The sequence below is a fragment of the Plecotus auritus genome (assembly GCF_963455305.1).
Source record: "Plecotus auritus genome assembly, chromosome: X".
NCBI lineage: Eukaryota > Metazoa > Chordata > Mammalia > Chiroptera > Vespertilionidae > Plecotus > Plecotus auritus.
Genome location: NC_137784.1, coordinates 11,539,129 through 11,553,753, shown reverse-complemented (window position 1 = coordinate 11,553,753; position 14,625 = coordinate 11,539,129). Strand labels below are relative to the sequence as shown.

General features: G+C 43.3%; 1 protein-coding gene across 5 annotated transcripts in view; it reads left to right on the top strand.

The window, feature by feature from the left end:
• The window catches only part of PHKA2 (phosphorylase kinase regulatory subunit alpha 2), a 66,567-nt gene that overhangs the window by 30,779 nt on the left and 21,163 nt on the right, over positions 1–14,625 (top strand). For all 5 annotated transcript variants that reach the window (XM_080653295.1, XM_080653294.1, XM_080653292.1 and 2 more), the window contains 9 exons: positions 478–573; positions 4,390–4,497; positions 4,872–4,950; positions 6,292–6,426; positions 7,121–7,230; positions 8,365–8,509; positions 8,784–8,862; positions 12,959–13,131; positions 14,124–14,300. In XM_080653295.1, the coding sequence (XP_080509421.1) occupies positions 478–573; positions 4,390–4,497; positions 4,872–4,950; positions 6,292–6,426; positions 7,121–7,230; positions 8,365–8,509; positions 8,784–8,862; positions 12,959–13,131; positions 14,124–14,300 (1,102 nt within the window). The remainder of the gene's footprint in view (positions 1–477; positions 574–4,389; positions 4,498–4,871; positions 4,951–6,291; positions 6,427–7,120; positions 7,231–8,364; positions 8,510–8,783; positions 8,863–12,958; positions 13,132–14,123; positions 14,301–14,625) is intronic.

Below are 14,625 nucleotides of genomic sequence, written 5' to 3'. Positions count from 1 at the left end.
AGGGAGGAAAAAACATTGATGTGAGAGAGATACATCTATCGGTTGCCTCCTTTACTTACCCTGACCAGGGATTGAACCCTCAACCTAGGTATGTGCCCTGACCGGGAATCAAACCTGTGACCTTTCACAGGACAATGTTCTAACCAACTGAGTCATGCTGGCCAGGGCAAGACAAAATTTAAATATGTGAGAAGTTAAGAGTGAAATTTTTAACTCATGGGTTAAAGACCACACAGAGAAAAAAGAAAAAGGCCATACAGAAAAGACCAGTTGTGTTTCGCTCCTCCTAACACTTGCTGTCAGCAAGAGTCCCGGTTCCTCCTGCCCCCTTTGAGTTAAAGGTATTTGTGCATTTCTTGGCCCCGTGTCCGACTTCTAATCTGTTTGCTGTCAAGAGAGGTGTTGTTCTGTGTTGCACTGACGTTACAGCATTAAGGACCCCTCTTTCATACCATTGGGGATGGGACTATTTTCCAGGTCCAAGAATACCGAGAGGCCCTGGAGGGAATATTAATCAGGGGCAAGAATGGGATCCACCTGGTGCCAGAACTCTATGCCATCCCACCTAACAAGGTAACCAGGCATTGCTTATCGAGAACAAAGTGACTTGGTGCTTGGCCTTTTCATATTTTTCACCCCCTTTCCAGAACTAACACTTTTTCTCCAGGAGAAGTGGTTTGTAAAGCCTTCAGTAGTGTCCCTGTCTATCACAGAAGTTATGGCATTGGAGCCATGCTTGCAAAGGGGAGTCCAAGTGAAGCATCAATGGAGGATCTTCAGAGGCTATCTGTTCCTCACCTGAACCCAAGGCCAAATGAACCTTCAAATGCACAAAACACTGTTGGACACCATGTTCTCACGCTTATCCACAGAAGAGGAAACCAGACAGAATCTTCCTAGGGAAGGAGGAGAGATGTGTAGATATAGTTGAGAATCTCTTCCTTTGAATCAAGCCATTCCAGAGCTAGAGCTCAAGTAATCACTTAGAAGACATTCTATATCAGGGAGAGAGAAATTGGCCAGTTCCAATAAGATGCCTAAAGATAGTTTTGTTCTATCCGGTTTCTTAAATTGGGCCATGATGGACCTATGTATATCTTGGTGGGAAGATTTCCCTATATGTGTGTCATGTTTAGAAGAAAAGAATTCTTGATTCAAGGCTGTTTGTCCTTCATCTGTTCCTATTGCTTCATTACTGTATTTGCAGAAAGTAGAGACTTCAGAGAGCAGCATATTCCCCCTAATTGACAGGATCAGCAGGAGATCATAATCCAGCAGAAGCTGTCATGCCAAAGCTTGGGTTTAGGGGTTCTGTGGTTGAATCAGGCCCACAAACACATGGTCAGGGAACTGGTGGGGGCTCTGAAATTGTGTGCCTCTGCCCAAAGAGGCTCTGGAACCTGTTAGTGCTCCGATAGCACTGGTCCACCTGGGACCAGACCCGAGGTGCCTCCTAATGGGTAGTACATTTCCAGGTGTTGGAGAGTCCCTCACTATAGTTACTGATCAGGCCATGGAGCCTACAAGGGCTCTTTTCTCTCTAAGTGTCAGTGACCTAGGCATCCTGCAAATGTATTCATATGTATGTGTTGCTGGTGAGGGGCTGATGGTCGGGCCTGGGTAGTTATTTCCCAGCAACTATATATTCAGGTTTCCCATTTCCAATACTGAGGCATTTGGCAGAACAAAATTAGTAATAGGAGGCCATTTGGATCCTGGAAGCAGAGCAAGTGGAAATAAATGACTTCATGGGTATTTCACCTATTTTATGGTAGAGAATAACCATCCATCTGTGTTCTACTAAAAGGCATATATTCCTAACTATAGTAAATGCTAGGTGTGAACAGTTCTGGCTACATGTTGTAAGAAGTTACTCTGCAACTTTTCTCTCTTCTAAACTTTGCACTGACCTTTAAGCAAGGCACCTATTTTGAACACTATTTTATGTTGAACACAGTGTGTGTAGGCTGCTTCCAGAGAACACGTGGGAAGGTTCACCCATCACAACAGTGGCGTGAGGAAACCACTGCCGATAGGGACACCCAGACCCATATGGCACCTTTGAGCAAATTAGAAAAAGGACCTCATCCTTGAAGTGGCTGCAGCCCCAGGCCAAAGTGTCATCAAGCCTGGATTTTAGCCTCACTCTTCCTCAGCTAGACATGCTTGTACAAAGGGCCACCATCCATGGGGTCCTCCATTGCATAGCTTGAGACTAATTCAAGTGTGCCCAGCAGATACGTATTAAGCAGCTGCTCCGGGCCTGGTACCAGACTAGATTCTGGGGCACAAAAGGGTTGCAATGCCAGCTCTGCCTCTGCAAGCTTGCAGGCTAGTGGGGGGTCAGAGGAGCTAGTCCAGGAATGGAGAGCAGACACAGGAGTGGTGGTGGCAAAGACCTGATGCATTGGAAGACTTGCAAGCAGATCAGAAGGGGTAGAAAAGGGGGAGGAGGTGCCACTAGAGGGAGGCAGGAGCCAGCCCGTGGGTGGCAACAGGGTAGAGCCAGGCTGTCTTGTGATCTGGACACCTTGCCTGCCTTCTGTTCTTTGCATAGACTATTTCTCATTCTAGATCTTTTCAGTCTTTTTGGACATTACTTACATTTCAATAGTTTTAACATACAATCTGATTGTAAAAGTAATCCTGCACGCTGCAAAACATCCAGAATTCTGCCAAAAGAAGTGAATACCTATCTCTAATCTTACTACCCACAGATAACCACTGTGACATTTTGGTGAATCTCATTTCATACGAGTATCCCATTTGATTATTTGATTGCTGGTGATGTTTCATTCTGTTTAGTTTATGATCTTCAGGTTTTCTTAATGTTTACTACTACAGCAAATTTTAAAAATTTTACTAAGTATATTAATAACATCACTGATTAACACACAAAGAATGACTGCCCTCATGGTGTGATTTTCCCCTTTGGAGAAGGATAAATGTTTCTACTCTTTGATTGACTGATATTTTATGGAAGGAAAAAAGTGGTCACTGACATTACCCCCAACCAACGTTGTAATGAATAAAAACCCAAAGGTCAGCATGGAGTTTACAACAGAGAAAGTTGTAGACTAACTCTTATAGTGCATAGCCGGCACTGCCCATGAGAAAGAGAACTGTAACTTATTTAGATGAGTCAAGAGCCCCCAATGGATTCAGCTTTTTGAATCCCTGATGAAAACGTCCTGATCTAATAGTACAATTGTTTTCTTTTCTCAATAAATAGTGCCACCTTCTGGTAATTTTCTTGTGTAAGCATACAGAGTTTATGAACTCCTGGGGATAGCAAGATCAAGGAAACCTGACTTAGCATGCAGTGATGCACTGCCATGGCAGAAGGCTGATGTTTTAGATCATTGTATCCGAAATACAGCCAGATGTAAGCATGAGCTGTGCAGCTTCTTGTTGCCTGGAGCTGTGCTCAAAGAAACTTGGCTAGGCTTCCAGTGTCTGTCTCTCTGCCTTTTGCTATCAATGTGCTTGTGGGCAGAGCGCTGGCCTGGAACCAGGCCTAGATAGGAGTTCTGCCTCTGCTGCTTTTACGTGTGAGCCACCCCTCCCACCTGTGGGAACCCCTTTCACGTCCCGCGTGGTTCAGGGTTCAGGTTCAAGGTTGGGGCTCTGGAGAAGGCCACACACAAATGAAAGAGACTAGAAAAGTATTAATTTGGGGATATTGGGGGCCAGGCGGGAGCCCACCTCTAGTGGGAGGACTACACCCCGCTCTGGCCTTGCCATCCCTTTTATTAAGGAAGCATTGATCAGACTGTCAAACCTCAGAGGGAAGGTAGGGGAGGGTGGGGGTTAGGGGGAGAAATCAACCAAAGGACTTGTATGCATGCATATAAGCCTAACCAGTAGTCACGGACAACAGGGGGGTGGGGGCATGCGTGGGGAGGGGTTTGGGATGGGAATGGGGTATGAGGACAAATAAGTGATACCTTAATCAATAAAGAAATTTAAAAAAACAAACACAAAAAAAGACTATGGGATACACCCATAGCCTTTAGGCAGGAAATTCCAATAACAAATTTACATAAGACAAACAGAGCTGGAGGCTGCTTCAGCTAACAATGTTTCAACTAAACAGTGAGCGAACTAGCTCTGACCTTTCAGAGCAATTAAGGTTGTTGACCAGCCTTCCGGGTTTCCTGTCCACATCTTTCTATCAGTGAGACAATGATCGGTTTCCGGCACCCACCCACTACCACCAGCGCAAAGATTTAGCCTCCTTGGCCTCCCAATTCCAGCTCTCACACAGAATTGGCCTGGAGGAGCAAATGAGTAGCATTTTGTGAATCCTCAGTGTGCTTTCTAGTGTGTGGTGACATTGGCCTTTTTATCCTCTGACATTCTGACTTTAGGATTTTCTCTCTTTGCCAGGTAGACGAAGAGTATAAGAATCCTCACACGGTGGACAGAGTTCCTCTGGGGAAGCTGCCCCATCTGTGGGGTCAGTCCTTGTACATCCTCAGCTCACTTTTGGCAGAGGTAGGCAACTTGGGGGCTTCACAGATGGGGAACCAGCAGAGCACAGTGGCTCTCTGTGGTGGTGAATGTCTTTGGCATCTTCATGGCTTTGAAGTCAGCTGCTCTGAAGTATCCGTTACCATTGTTCTCTTTACTCACATAAGATGGTGGCATATTTGACTAGCTGTGGAGAGCTAGGTGCCGAAATCATAACACATTTATCAGTGCCTATCTAAATGATCTACTGTGTTTCAGAGAAAATAAGCAATAGACTTGAAATATATAAGGGAATAAATACTGAATATTTTGAGCCCCAAAAGATGTCATTTTCAAATTTAGGTTAAATTTTGGTTAATCAATATTTCATAGTGTTAATGCTCCTTTTTTCCCCCTAGGGATTCCTTGCCACTGGTGAAATTGACCCCTTAAATAGAAGATTTTCCACTTCCGTCAAACCTGATGTTGTGGTACAAGGTTTGTGAGCGTGTTTACTATTTTTATTTAACTTTGTAAAACCCATGTGTGTTTTTTGCTTGAATTTTTATTGAATCTATTGGGGTGACATTGGTTAATAAAATTATATAGGTTTCAGGTGTACAGTTCTATAATACATCATCTGCACATTGTATTGTGTGTTCACTACCCCAAGTCAAGTCTCCTTCCATCATCATTTATCCCCCCTTTACCCTCTTTTACTTCCCCCTAACCCCCGTTCCCTCTGGCAATCACCATACTGTTGTCTGTGTCTATGAGGTTTTTTTTAATTCTTTCACCTTTTTCACCCAGCTCCAAAACCCCCCTTCCCTCTGGCAGCTATCAATATGTTCTTTGTATCCATGAGTCTGTCTCTATATTGTTTATTAGTTTATTTTGTTCATTAGATTCCACATATAAGTGAAATCATATGGTACTTGTCTTTCTCTGACTGGCTTGTTTCACTTAGCATAATACTCTCGCAGTCCATCCATGCTGTCCCAAAAGGTAAGATTTCCTTCTTTTTTTTATAGCCAATTAATATTCCATTGTGTAAATGTACCACAGCTTTTTTATCCACTCACCTACTGTTGGGCACTTAGGTTGCATCAAAATCTTAGCTATTGTAAACAACGCTGCCATGAACATAGGGGTGCATATATTCCTTCTAATCAGTGTTTCGGAATTCTTAGGATAGATTCCCATGGAATTGCCTTATGACCCAGCGATTCCACTTCTGGGAAAACCCATGTATTGTTAATGCAAATGTCCCATGATTTTCTATTTTATTGTTTAAGTGTGTATGATATATGTATGCTTTAGAGTATATTAATTTGTAACATCATAGCGGAACACATTACTCACATGTTTGTGGTGATGCAGGTGGCATGTGCTAGCATGGAAGCTATGTCCTTTGGGAGCAGGGGCACAGGTTTCTCCTGGTACTCCCATGTGGAGCTGTCTCTATTTCTGACCACATATGAAAAGACCAGGCAGGTTTAGAATAAATGTAGATCCAGGGGAAGGCAAGACATCATATGAAACAGGGTAATTTGACATGGGATCTGTTGAAGAACATTTTTTAGAAGTCTCTTATCAGACTGTCATGTACATTGTGAGTACATGAAATATGCATCGTGAGTGTTTAAAAGAGGCAGGGCCAGAGAGAACCAGGAAGAGCAGCCGTACATGTGCTGTCATTTTCAAAGACACCTAGTTCATGGAGAGCATGCTAATGTGTATATCATAGGCCAAAGAAGAGGTCAGTCAATGACATATATATCCATGTAAGGAGACAAGGGCCACAATGTAATGAAGATTGTGTGTTCTTCTTATTTGCAGTTACTGTTCTGGCAGAAAACAACCACATTAAGGACTTGTTGAGGAAGCATGGGATAGACGTCCAAAGTATTGCTGACATTCACCCAATCCGAGTCCAACCAGGCCGGATCCTTAGTCACATATACGCCAAGCTTGGTAGGTTTGTGGAAATAGGGCATTTTTGGCAAGGAGGCATCTCTGTTCTAGATTTGGATCTGGGGGGAGACTGTGATATGTATAAATTCTTTAGAATTTTGGGCAAAGCCCTATAGCAGGTGGTTTGATCACTTCCATGTGAAGAAGAATGGGCAAACAAGCACGTTCTCCTCATGCCGGTTCAGTAGATGTCACCACAGGTTGGCCATGTGATTTGCCAAACTGTTGTAAAATATGCAGCCACCCTTGAAAAATTCACAATTGGAACAGTCATTGTGTCTTGATAATGTTTTAATTTTCATCTAGAGTCTCAGAAAAATTGTCATTTACCCATTAAAATAGGAGGGGGTTCTCTTTACTTTTTCTAAAATCTGACTTTGTTTTGTAAATTAGAAGTAAAAATTAATTAAATCCTTGCAACAGTTTTATTCTATATAGATGTTGAATATACATTCATGAAAAGGGGGTGGGACTTGTTTTTAATTTGTCTTTGTCCTGTTTAAAGATGTACTGGTGTTAGAAAAATCAAACCCCACAGTGGATTGTTTGACGTAAAAATATGTTCAATCTTAGCTGAAGTCAGTTGGATTAGATGTTACTGTATTTACTCTATGTTCAGTCTTAGCTGAAGTCAGTTGGATTAGATGTTACTATATTTACTCTAACACCATTTCTCTTTTTTTTTCCCAAATAGGACGGAATAAGAATATGAAATTGAGCGGGCGACCATATCGGCACATTGGCGTCCTTGGAACATCTAAACTATATGTGATTAGGAACCAAATATTTACTTTCACACCTCAGGTGAGAAGAGCATGCCAGTAGGAAACCAACAAGCATCTTTGCATTAAGCTCTCTTTTCTGGCTGGTGAGCCATTTTGAATGTGGTAGAATGTGCATGCATATGTTCAAATAGAGACATTTAGGATGACACCCATTACCCTCGTACAATTCTGTACTCCTAGTAGGTGCTCAATTATTGTGCCTTGAATCGAATTGAGGGTGTCATAACTTCCAGTCATTAGTGGGGAAATTCACACCGCTTTATAAATTTGCTAGTAACATATCACTTGCCTCATAGCCCTTGTGCTCCTAATCACAAGAGTCCCTCACGCTTGCTTAAGTTGTCATCAGACCCTCTGTAACACCCAGCCAGTCTGATTTTCAGGCCCCAACCCCCTTGATGGAATCCTGAATTTACTGATTATGGAACTGTCTTTCAGAGTTTTTGTTTCCAAAAGAAACTTGTCCTCTGGAACCCAAACCAAATGTTTTCCATCCCTTTGGGCAGCTAGAAAGACCAACTGTGGTACCACTTTGTAAACATGGAGCACAGCGCCCCCACTACCTAGGTACATAGTCAGGGGTCAGTAGCCCCAAATTGCTCTTTTTCACCCTATCCCACACTGCTCCCTTAAATCTTGTGAGTTATTGCTGTTCCTAACAAATTTCAGACCAGAGCATGAACTGAGCATAGACTAGTCCAGAGGCCAGAAGACCAATTTGATTTTCATCGACATCAGGTCACAGTGCCTTTAGTTCACATTAGCCAGGCCATCAATCAGGTAATCATAATTCCCACAACTCGGTTGCTCTCAGTGCCCTCGCTTGGAAAGCATCTCCGAGCCCAGCAGCCCTGGAGGAGTACGAATTAGGGAGTTATTGATTTCCTTCAGGAGACAGTGATATTGGGCCTGGTGCTTATATCCTCATCTGAGGAGTTGTAAATAGATGTCGTTGTGCACCTTTCCCTTCCACAGCTCCTGTGCAGGTGACAGGTCGATTTGTCTGAGAGCCCCATGATAGGTGGATTATAACCAGGATTGAACTGTTTCTCTGGAAACATAGCACAAGGATTAGTGCTGCCGTGAGTGACAGCTGGGGTTGTGTCGAGGGAAATGAAGGACAACCTCTTACTTGGCCTGTTCTGACTTGCAGTTTACTGACCAGCATCACTTCTATCTGGCCCTGGACAACGAGATGATCGTAGAGATGCTGAGGATTGAGCTGGCTTACCTGTGCACCTGCTGGCGGATGACAGGCAGACCCACGCTCACCTTCCCAATCACCCACACCATGCTCAGTAACTCCATGAACTTGATCTGCCTGAATCATACATATCCCACTATTGGTTTGGGCCCTTTGCACACTATTTAAAATGGCTCCTGTGGACAGAGCTAAGTATTGAAGGGGTTTTTCAGCAGTTCAGTCTCTTAGCTCAGGAATCTTCTATGACATAGGTATTTAATGAGGTTGTGTTGATGAAAACATTTCGGTGCATGCCTCCCCCCACCCCCACAAAGAAAGTATTCCCAGATTGAGTAAACTAACTCATCTTTTCCTTTCCCCCCACTCAGCAAATGATGGCTCAGACATTCATCCTGCAGTTCTTTCTACAATTAGAAAACTAGAGGATGGATATTTTGGAGGAGCTAGGTAATTTATGATTTTTTTAAAAAGTAACACTGACCTTTCTTAAAGTCTTTTTGCTGCCCTTCTCCCATTTTTCATGTCAATTGCTAAACATAGAAGCATGGTGCTTTAGAGTAAGAAGGAAGTTAAAACTTATTGACGCCAGTGACCCATGTGAAACTGGAATAATCTCTTAAAGCAGCATTCGGTGGGTGTTTGTGAAGCTTTTGTGGGCGCCAGGAGGCCTGGGGCATAGAGAGGTAAACATATCACTTCTCTGAAGTGGCATTCCTGGAATGCATGTATGGAATTCTGTGCTATTTCTAGTAAAAGGCATGAAAGAAAAGACCCAGCGCCTAAGATCTGGCAGGTGCTCAATAAATGCTCCTTGAATTGACTTGAGTGTGCTATCACCTGAAGAATAATTCACAGAACTTTACAAATTCCTTAGCGGCCCTCAGAGCAGAGCACCTGAATGTGCCTAGACCTAGACCATTGTCCCCTCATCTCAGTGGAATGATACCCATTCCTTTGTAGGCCCACGGTATGGCAGAAGCTTCCAGGTATTATGGTTAAGCATCTTGAGTGATGGGGGCTCACCTCCCAGTAAAACCCCTTTGGTTTTTTTACCCTCTGACTGTCACAAGGCAGAGGTTTTCTCTGGAGCATCTATGCCCTGACCTCTCTGAATTTCCTGGGATATGCCAGAAGGGCCGCAGGAGAACCTTACTGGGAAGCCAGCCTCTAGTGAGGCGTGGCCTCTCCCAGGCTCAGGGGGGCTTCCATTTGGTTCCTGATGGAATGCCACTTGCTAATTTTTTTTAATATATTTTATTGATTTCTTACAGAGAGGAAAGGGAGAGGATAGTCAGAAACATCGATGAGAGAGAAACATCAATCAGCTGCCTCCTGCACACCTCCCACTGGGGATGTGCCCGCAACCCAGGTACATGCCCTTGACTGGAATCGAACCCGGGACCCTTCAGTCCGCAGGCCGACGCTCCATCCACTGAGCCAAACCAGTCAGGGCAACCACTTGCTAAATTTGATTGGGCCTTAAAATCAGCGCCCTTCTTCTCACATCCTCCCATACTAGAGACCCTGCTGCCACAGTACCTTTTTCAAATTGTGGTAAGATCCACATAAAATAAAATTTACCATCTAACCATTTGTAAGTATACAGTTCAGTACTGTTAAGTACATTCACATTGTTGTGCAACCAACCTCCAGAACTCTTCATCTTGTAAAACTGAAACTGTGCTCATTAAACAACTCTCCATTTTCCCCTGCCCTCGGCCTCTGGGAACCACCATTCTACTTTCGGTCTCTTGGTAGCTCATCTAAGCGGACTCATCCAATAGTTCTCTCTTTGTGACCGGCTCATTTCATGTAGCCTGATGTCTTCAGGGTTGAGTCACTGTGCTGGGGTTGGTACCTCTGCTCACAGACCTACTGCAAGTTTTTTTTTTTAAATATATTTTATTGATTTTTTACAGAGAGGAAGGGAGAGGGATAGAGAGTTAGAAACATCAATGAGAGAGAAACATCAATCAGCTGCCTCTTGCACACCCCCTACTGGGGATGTGCCCGCAACCATGGTACATGCCCTTGACCGGAATCGAACCTGGGACCCTTCAGTCCGCAGGCCAATGCTCTATCCACTGAGCCAAACCAGTTAGGGCCCTACTGTAAGTTTTGCTCTAGACTTGAAGTGACTCTCACTCTGAGCTGCTCCTGGCCTTTCTCAGGAGTGTCAGTGAGACTGTCCCCAACATTTTGCCATCTACATTTCCGGCGCTAGTGCCATACCTGCAGTCAACACCCACATTCATACATTTGACCTCCAGTTTGAATAAGTTACCACCTGGTGTACAGCATCTTAACCAGGAGAAAATACCATATGCCCATAATTAACTGTTTTTCAAAATTATATATTAATTGAAATATAATCATTGTCAAAAGGACACTGTAGTTAATTGAGCACTTGCAATGTGTTCTTTGTTGCTTGGTACGCAGTACGCATTGTCACATTTAATCTTCACTTTGTCACGTGGGCTGTATTCCCACTTTATAGAGAAGGAGCAGTCACCTCGGAGAGCCAGCTCACAAGACAAATGGGTGCAGAAGCTCTGTGTGAATCCAGCAACCAGGCTCTAATTCCATGTGGAGCTGGCGGAGGGCTTATAGGAATCGGGAGAACCTCCCATTTTCAGAGTATGGCAATGGTTCCGAGAAACAGGGAACCAAACAGGAATGCCTGGGCTCCCTCGGCTGCCTTCCCTACTGAGTTCTGGATACTGTCAACATAAGAAACATTCAAACCTGTAAAGAATTTTTGTGAGTTTATTTGAACCAAACCGTGGCAATTGCCAGGAAGCAAAAATCTCAACATAATGAGATCATGCTCCAGAGAATGGCAGTTTTGCACCTTATTTGATGCATTCCAGTCAAAAGAGAAGATGTAAGTGGGTTACATGAAATTCATTGGTAATAGATTAAGGAGGCAGGAGAAAGCAGAAGAGGGAAACCTCTGGGACTGGGTAAAAAGTAAAATGATACAGCTTTTACATAGGTGGGTACAGGACAGTTAATAGTCAACAACATGATAAAAATAACAAGGAGAGGATTTGTAGTATCTGCTCTGGTGCATTGGTTGTGTGCCCTGAGGGGCCCGAAAAAAGGGAAGTTACCCTGCCTTATAAAGGTATGTTATCACAGATGCAAAAGACATAGACAGGCTCAGTTAAGGTAAAGATTGACCTTTGTTAGGGAAGATTCTAGTCTAGGACCTGACTATCTGCCTAAACTGCTTGTAGTTTAAAATGCTTTAATTTCAGACCTTCCTTTGTAGTTACTTTAGGTCTCCGAATTTGCAAGGTTGCCACACAGGCCTTCCCTGAGCTTGTCAGGTTAGCATGTGGCCCCTTTTCATCCACAGCGGTTACAACTGAATCTCATTTTGCTTTTTCCTTTATGTCTGAGGGTCTTGTAAAAGCGGAACTCACCCTCGATGCTGGTCTCTACTTCCTGGAACCAGCTGGGGTAGCTTGCTATCAAATTACTTACTGCCTTTCCACCTTTGACCCTGACGCCTTCCAACTTAATCAGAGGGAAACTTTCCATTGTCTTTTTTCCTGGCTCTACCTCACCAGTCCTGTTCCCCAACCTCAGGGCAAAACCATCACCAGAACTGACTCCAGGGCCCTAGGGGGGAACGTTATTACTTTATGAAGGGAAGGTTTTTCTTGTCCTGAGGCCTTGTTTATGATCTAGTCCATTTGCCCATTGAAGCTCAACCACTTATGAATTCATTTGCATCACTGCTTTAATTTATTCCTTAAATGGTTCTCTCAGCCATTTCAACTAAGTCATAATCTGATGCTAGTAGCCCCAAGGCATCTTACTGCCTCCAGATCTAACATTTTAAGAAGCACACAGAAGAGGTTTTCTTTCTGTAGCGTGGACATCCCACTACTCCCCGAACCCGGGGGTGGACCTGCAGAACTCAAAGGCTGTGGCCTTTGCAGCGGAACCCCACACTGGCAAAGCCATCTCTCAGTTTTCAGTGGAACTTTTCGTAGCCTGGTAATACACTAGGGCCACTCTGAGCATTTACTCTGGTTTGGGGATGGCCCACCCATCACATTCCTTCTAGACAGAACTTGGGCTCTGAGACGTGCCTGTCTGCACCTGTGTGACCCCATTGCATGGTAGGGACTCAAACGATGGCACAAGTACACCCAGAGAATCACTGTTTATGGTTTTGTTCTGGTCCAGTCATTGAGGGCACAAAACCTCCGAAAGGTTGGTTCTGGTTAAAAGTGGTTCTCTTAATATGTTTTGTAAAACTTTGGTTGGTTCAGTAAAATACATTTCTGTTTGTGTTGGGCTCAGGAATAAGAAATCAGCGTGATTCATTTTGGCTGTTAATATGCTGTGTACTTCCACTTTGTACTTGCTATTGAATTTTCATTTTAATTTCTTGGCTGTCTACTGCAGAGTGACATATTTATTGATCCTGGCAGAAGTGCTACCTGATTCTTGAAAAGTATTTCCATGATTCATTAGTGGAAGTTTGTCCATGTGCACCTGTATCTCTAACATAGTGTCTCCTTGGCAGAGTAAAATTAGGGAGCCTTTCGGAATTTCTCACCACGTCTTTCTACACGTATCTGACCTTCCTGGATCCAGACTGTGATGAAAAGTTATTTGATGATGATTCCAGCGAAGGGAGTATCAGTCCTGATAGCGATTCAGATTTGGGAGGATATTTCGGAGAGACTTACAATCGAGGTATAGCTAGGAATGCCTTTGCAGGCTGTTCATTGAATTTATTGAAACCTTAGCATTGTGGTAGAATTGCCCTAAGACACAAACACGGAAAATGTTTTTAATTAACCTAACAAAAATGTTTGTTAATTAACCTAACAAAAAAGGCTTTGGAAACTTGTAGGCATTAAAATGAATACAATGCCACTTTAAAAACCTAAACTACAGTGGGGCTTTTTTTTAAAAATATATTTTATTGATTTTTTACAGAGAGGAAGAGAGAGGGATAGAAAGTTAGAAACATCGATGAGAGAGAGACATCGATTAGCTGCCTCCTGCACGCCCCCTACTGGGGATGTGCCCGCAACCCAGGTACATGCCCTTGACTGGAATCGAACCTGGGACCCTTCAGTCCACAGGCCGACGCTCTATCCACTGAGCCAAACCAGTTAGGGCTACAGTGGGGCTTTTTCAAACCTAGCGTGACAAAGAGTTTCAGGAATGAGGACTTTTCACAAAATATACAGTATTCTAAAGACAAAAACACAGGGCTTGAATTTTCAAAGGAATGGTAGAATGATCTAGGTTTGGTTGGATATGAGAGCTGAAATCCTATGTGTATAACATTTCTCAAACTGAATAGGATTTGGGGTTGAAGTGACCTGTTTTTTACTTTGGGATAGTACTTGGGATTGGGGCTGGGGATTCCATAATGCTTAGCTCACTCATGACAAATTAAAACAAAAAGCAGGTGTCAGCTGCTGGCCCTCAGGGTGCCTTACATATTCAGTTCATGTTGTGATGCTCTCATATGAACACTATCTTTTCCTAGGATGAAGTTGTTTTTTTTCAAACAGTAGCTTTATATGTGTAAATCTCTTTACTCTGGGGAGGGGTGCAAATATCTTCCACTAAATTTACTTAGTGCTGTGTGCTACACATAATCACTATTATGCCTTTAGAATATTTCTGCAGCTTGTTTTCATTGGCTGTTTTGCTTGCCTGTCCAATTACAGAAAGCCAGGATGAATTTGACCAGTATATCAACCACCTCCTGCAGAGCACATCCTTGAAGTGCTACCTGCCCTCTCTTCGTAAGAAGACTTCAGAAGACAGCCATGTTTTCAGTGCTATCCACTCTACTCGGGATATACTTTCCGTGATGGCAAAAGCAAAGGGTTTGGAAATTCCATGTATGTTATTAACTCTTTTCTGCCTGTTAAAATACATTTTTAATCAAAGTCAAAGACTCCAAAGAGACAACAAAATGCAGATGTTTTCTCCCTCACCCCTCCCCTCCCTACTGCCCCCAGTCCTTAGAGGCAACCACATTCAACTCTTATTTATTTCTTCTGGCATTTATATAGCTCCACATTTCTAAAATAATTCTAAAATAATGTGTGTATACTGTTGTCTTTTGATGCATTGACTTTATTCAGTGTCTGTTGACTTTCTCTTATGGGGTGAGGTTTAGCTGTCTTAAATCACCACCTCTCCCTCTGCTTCACTTTTCCTAGC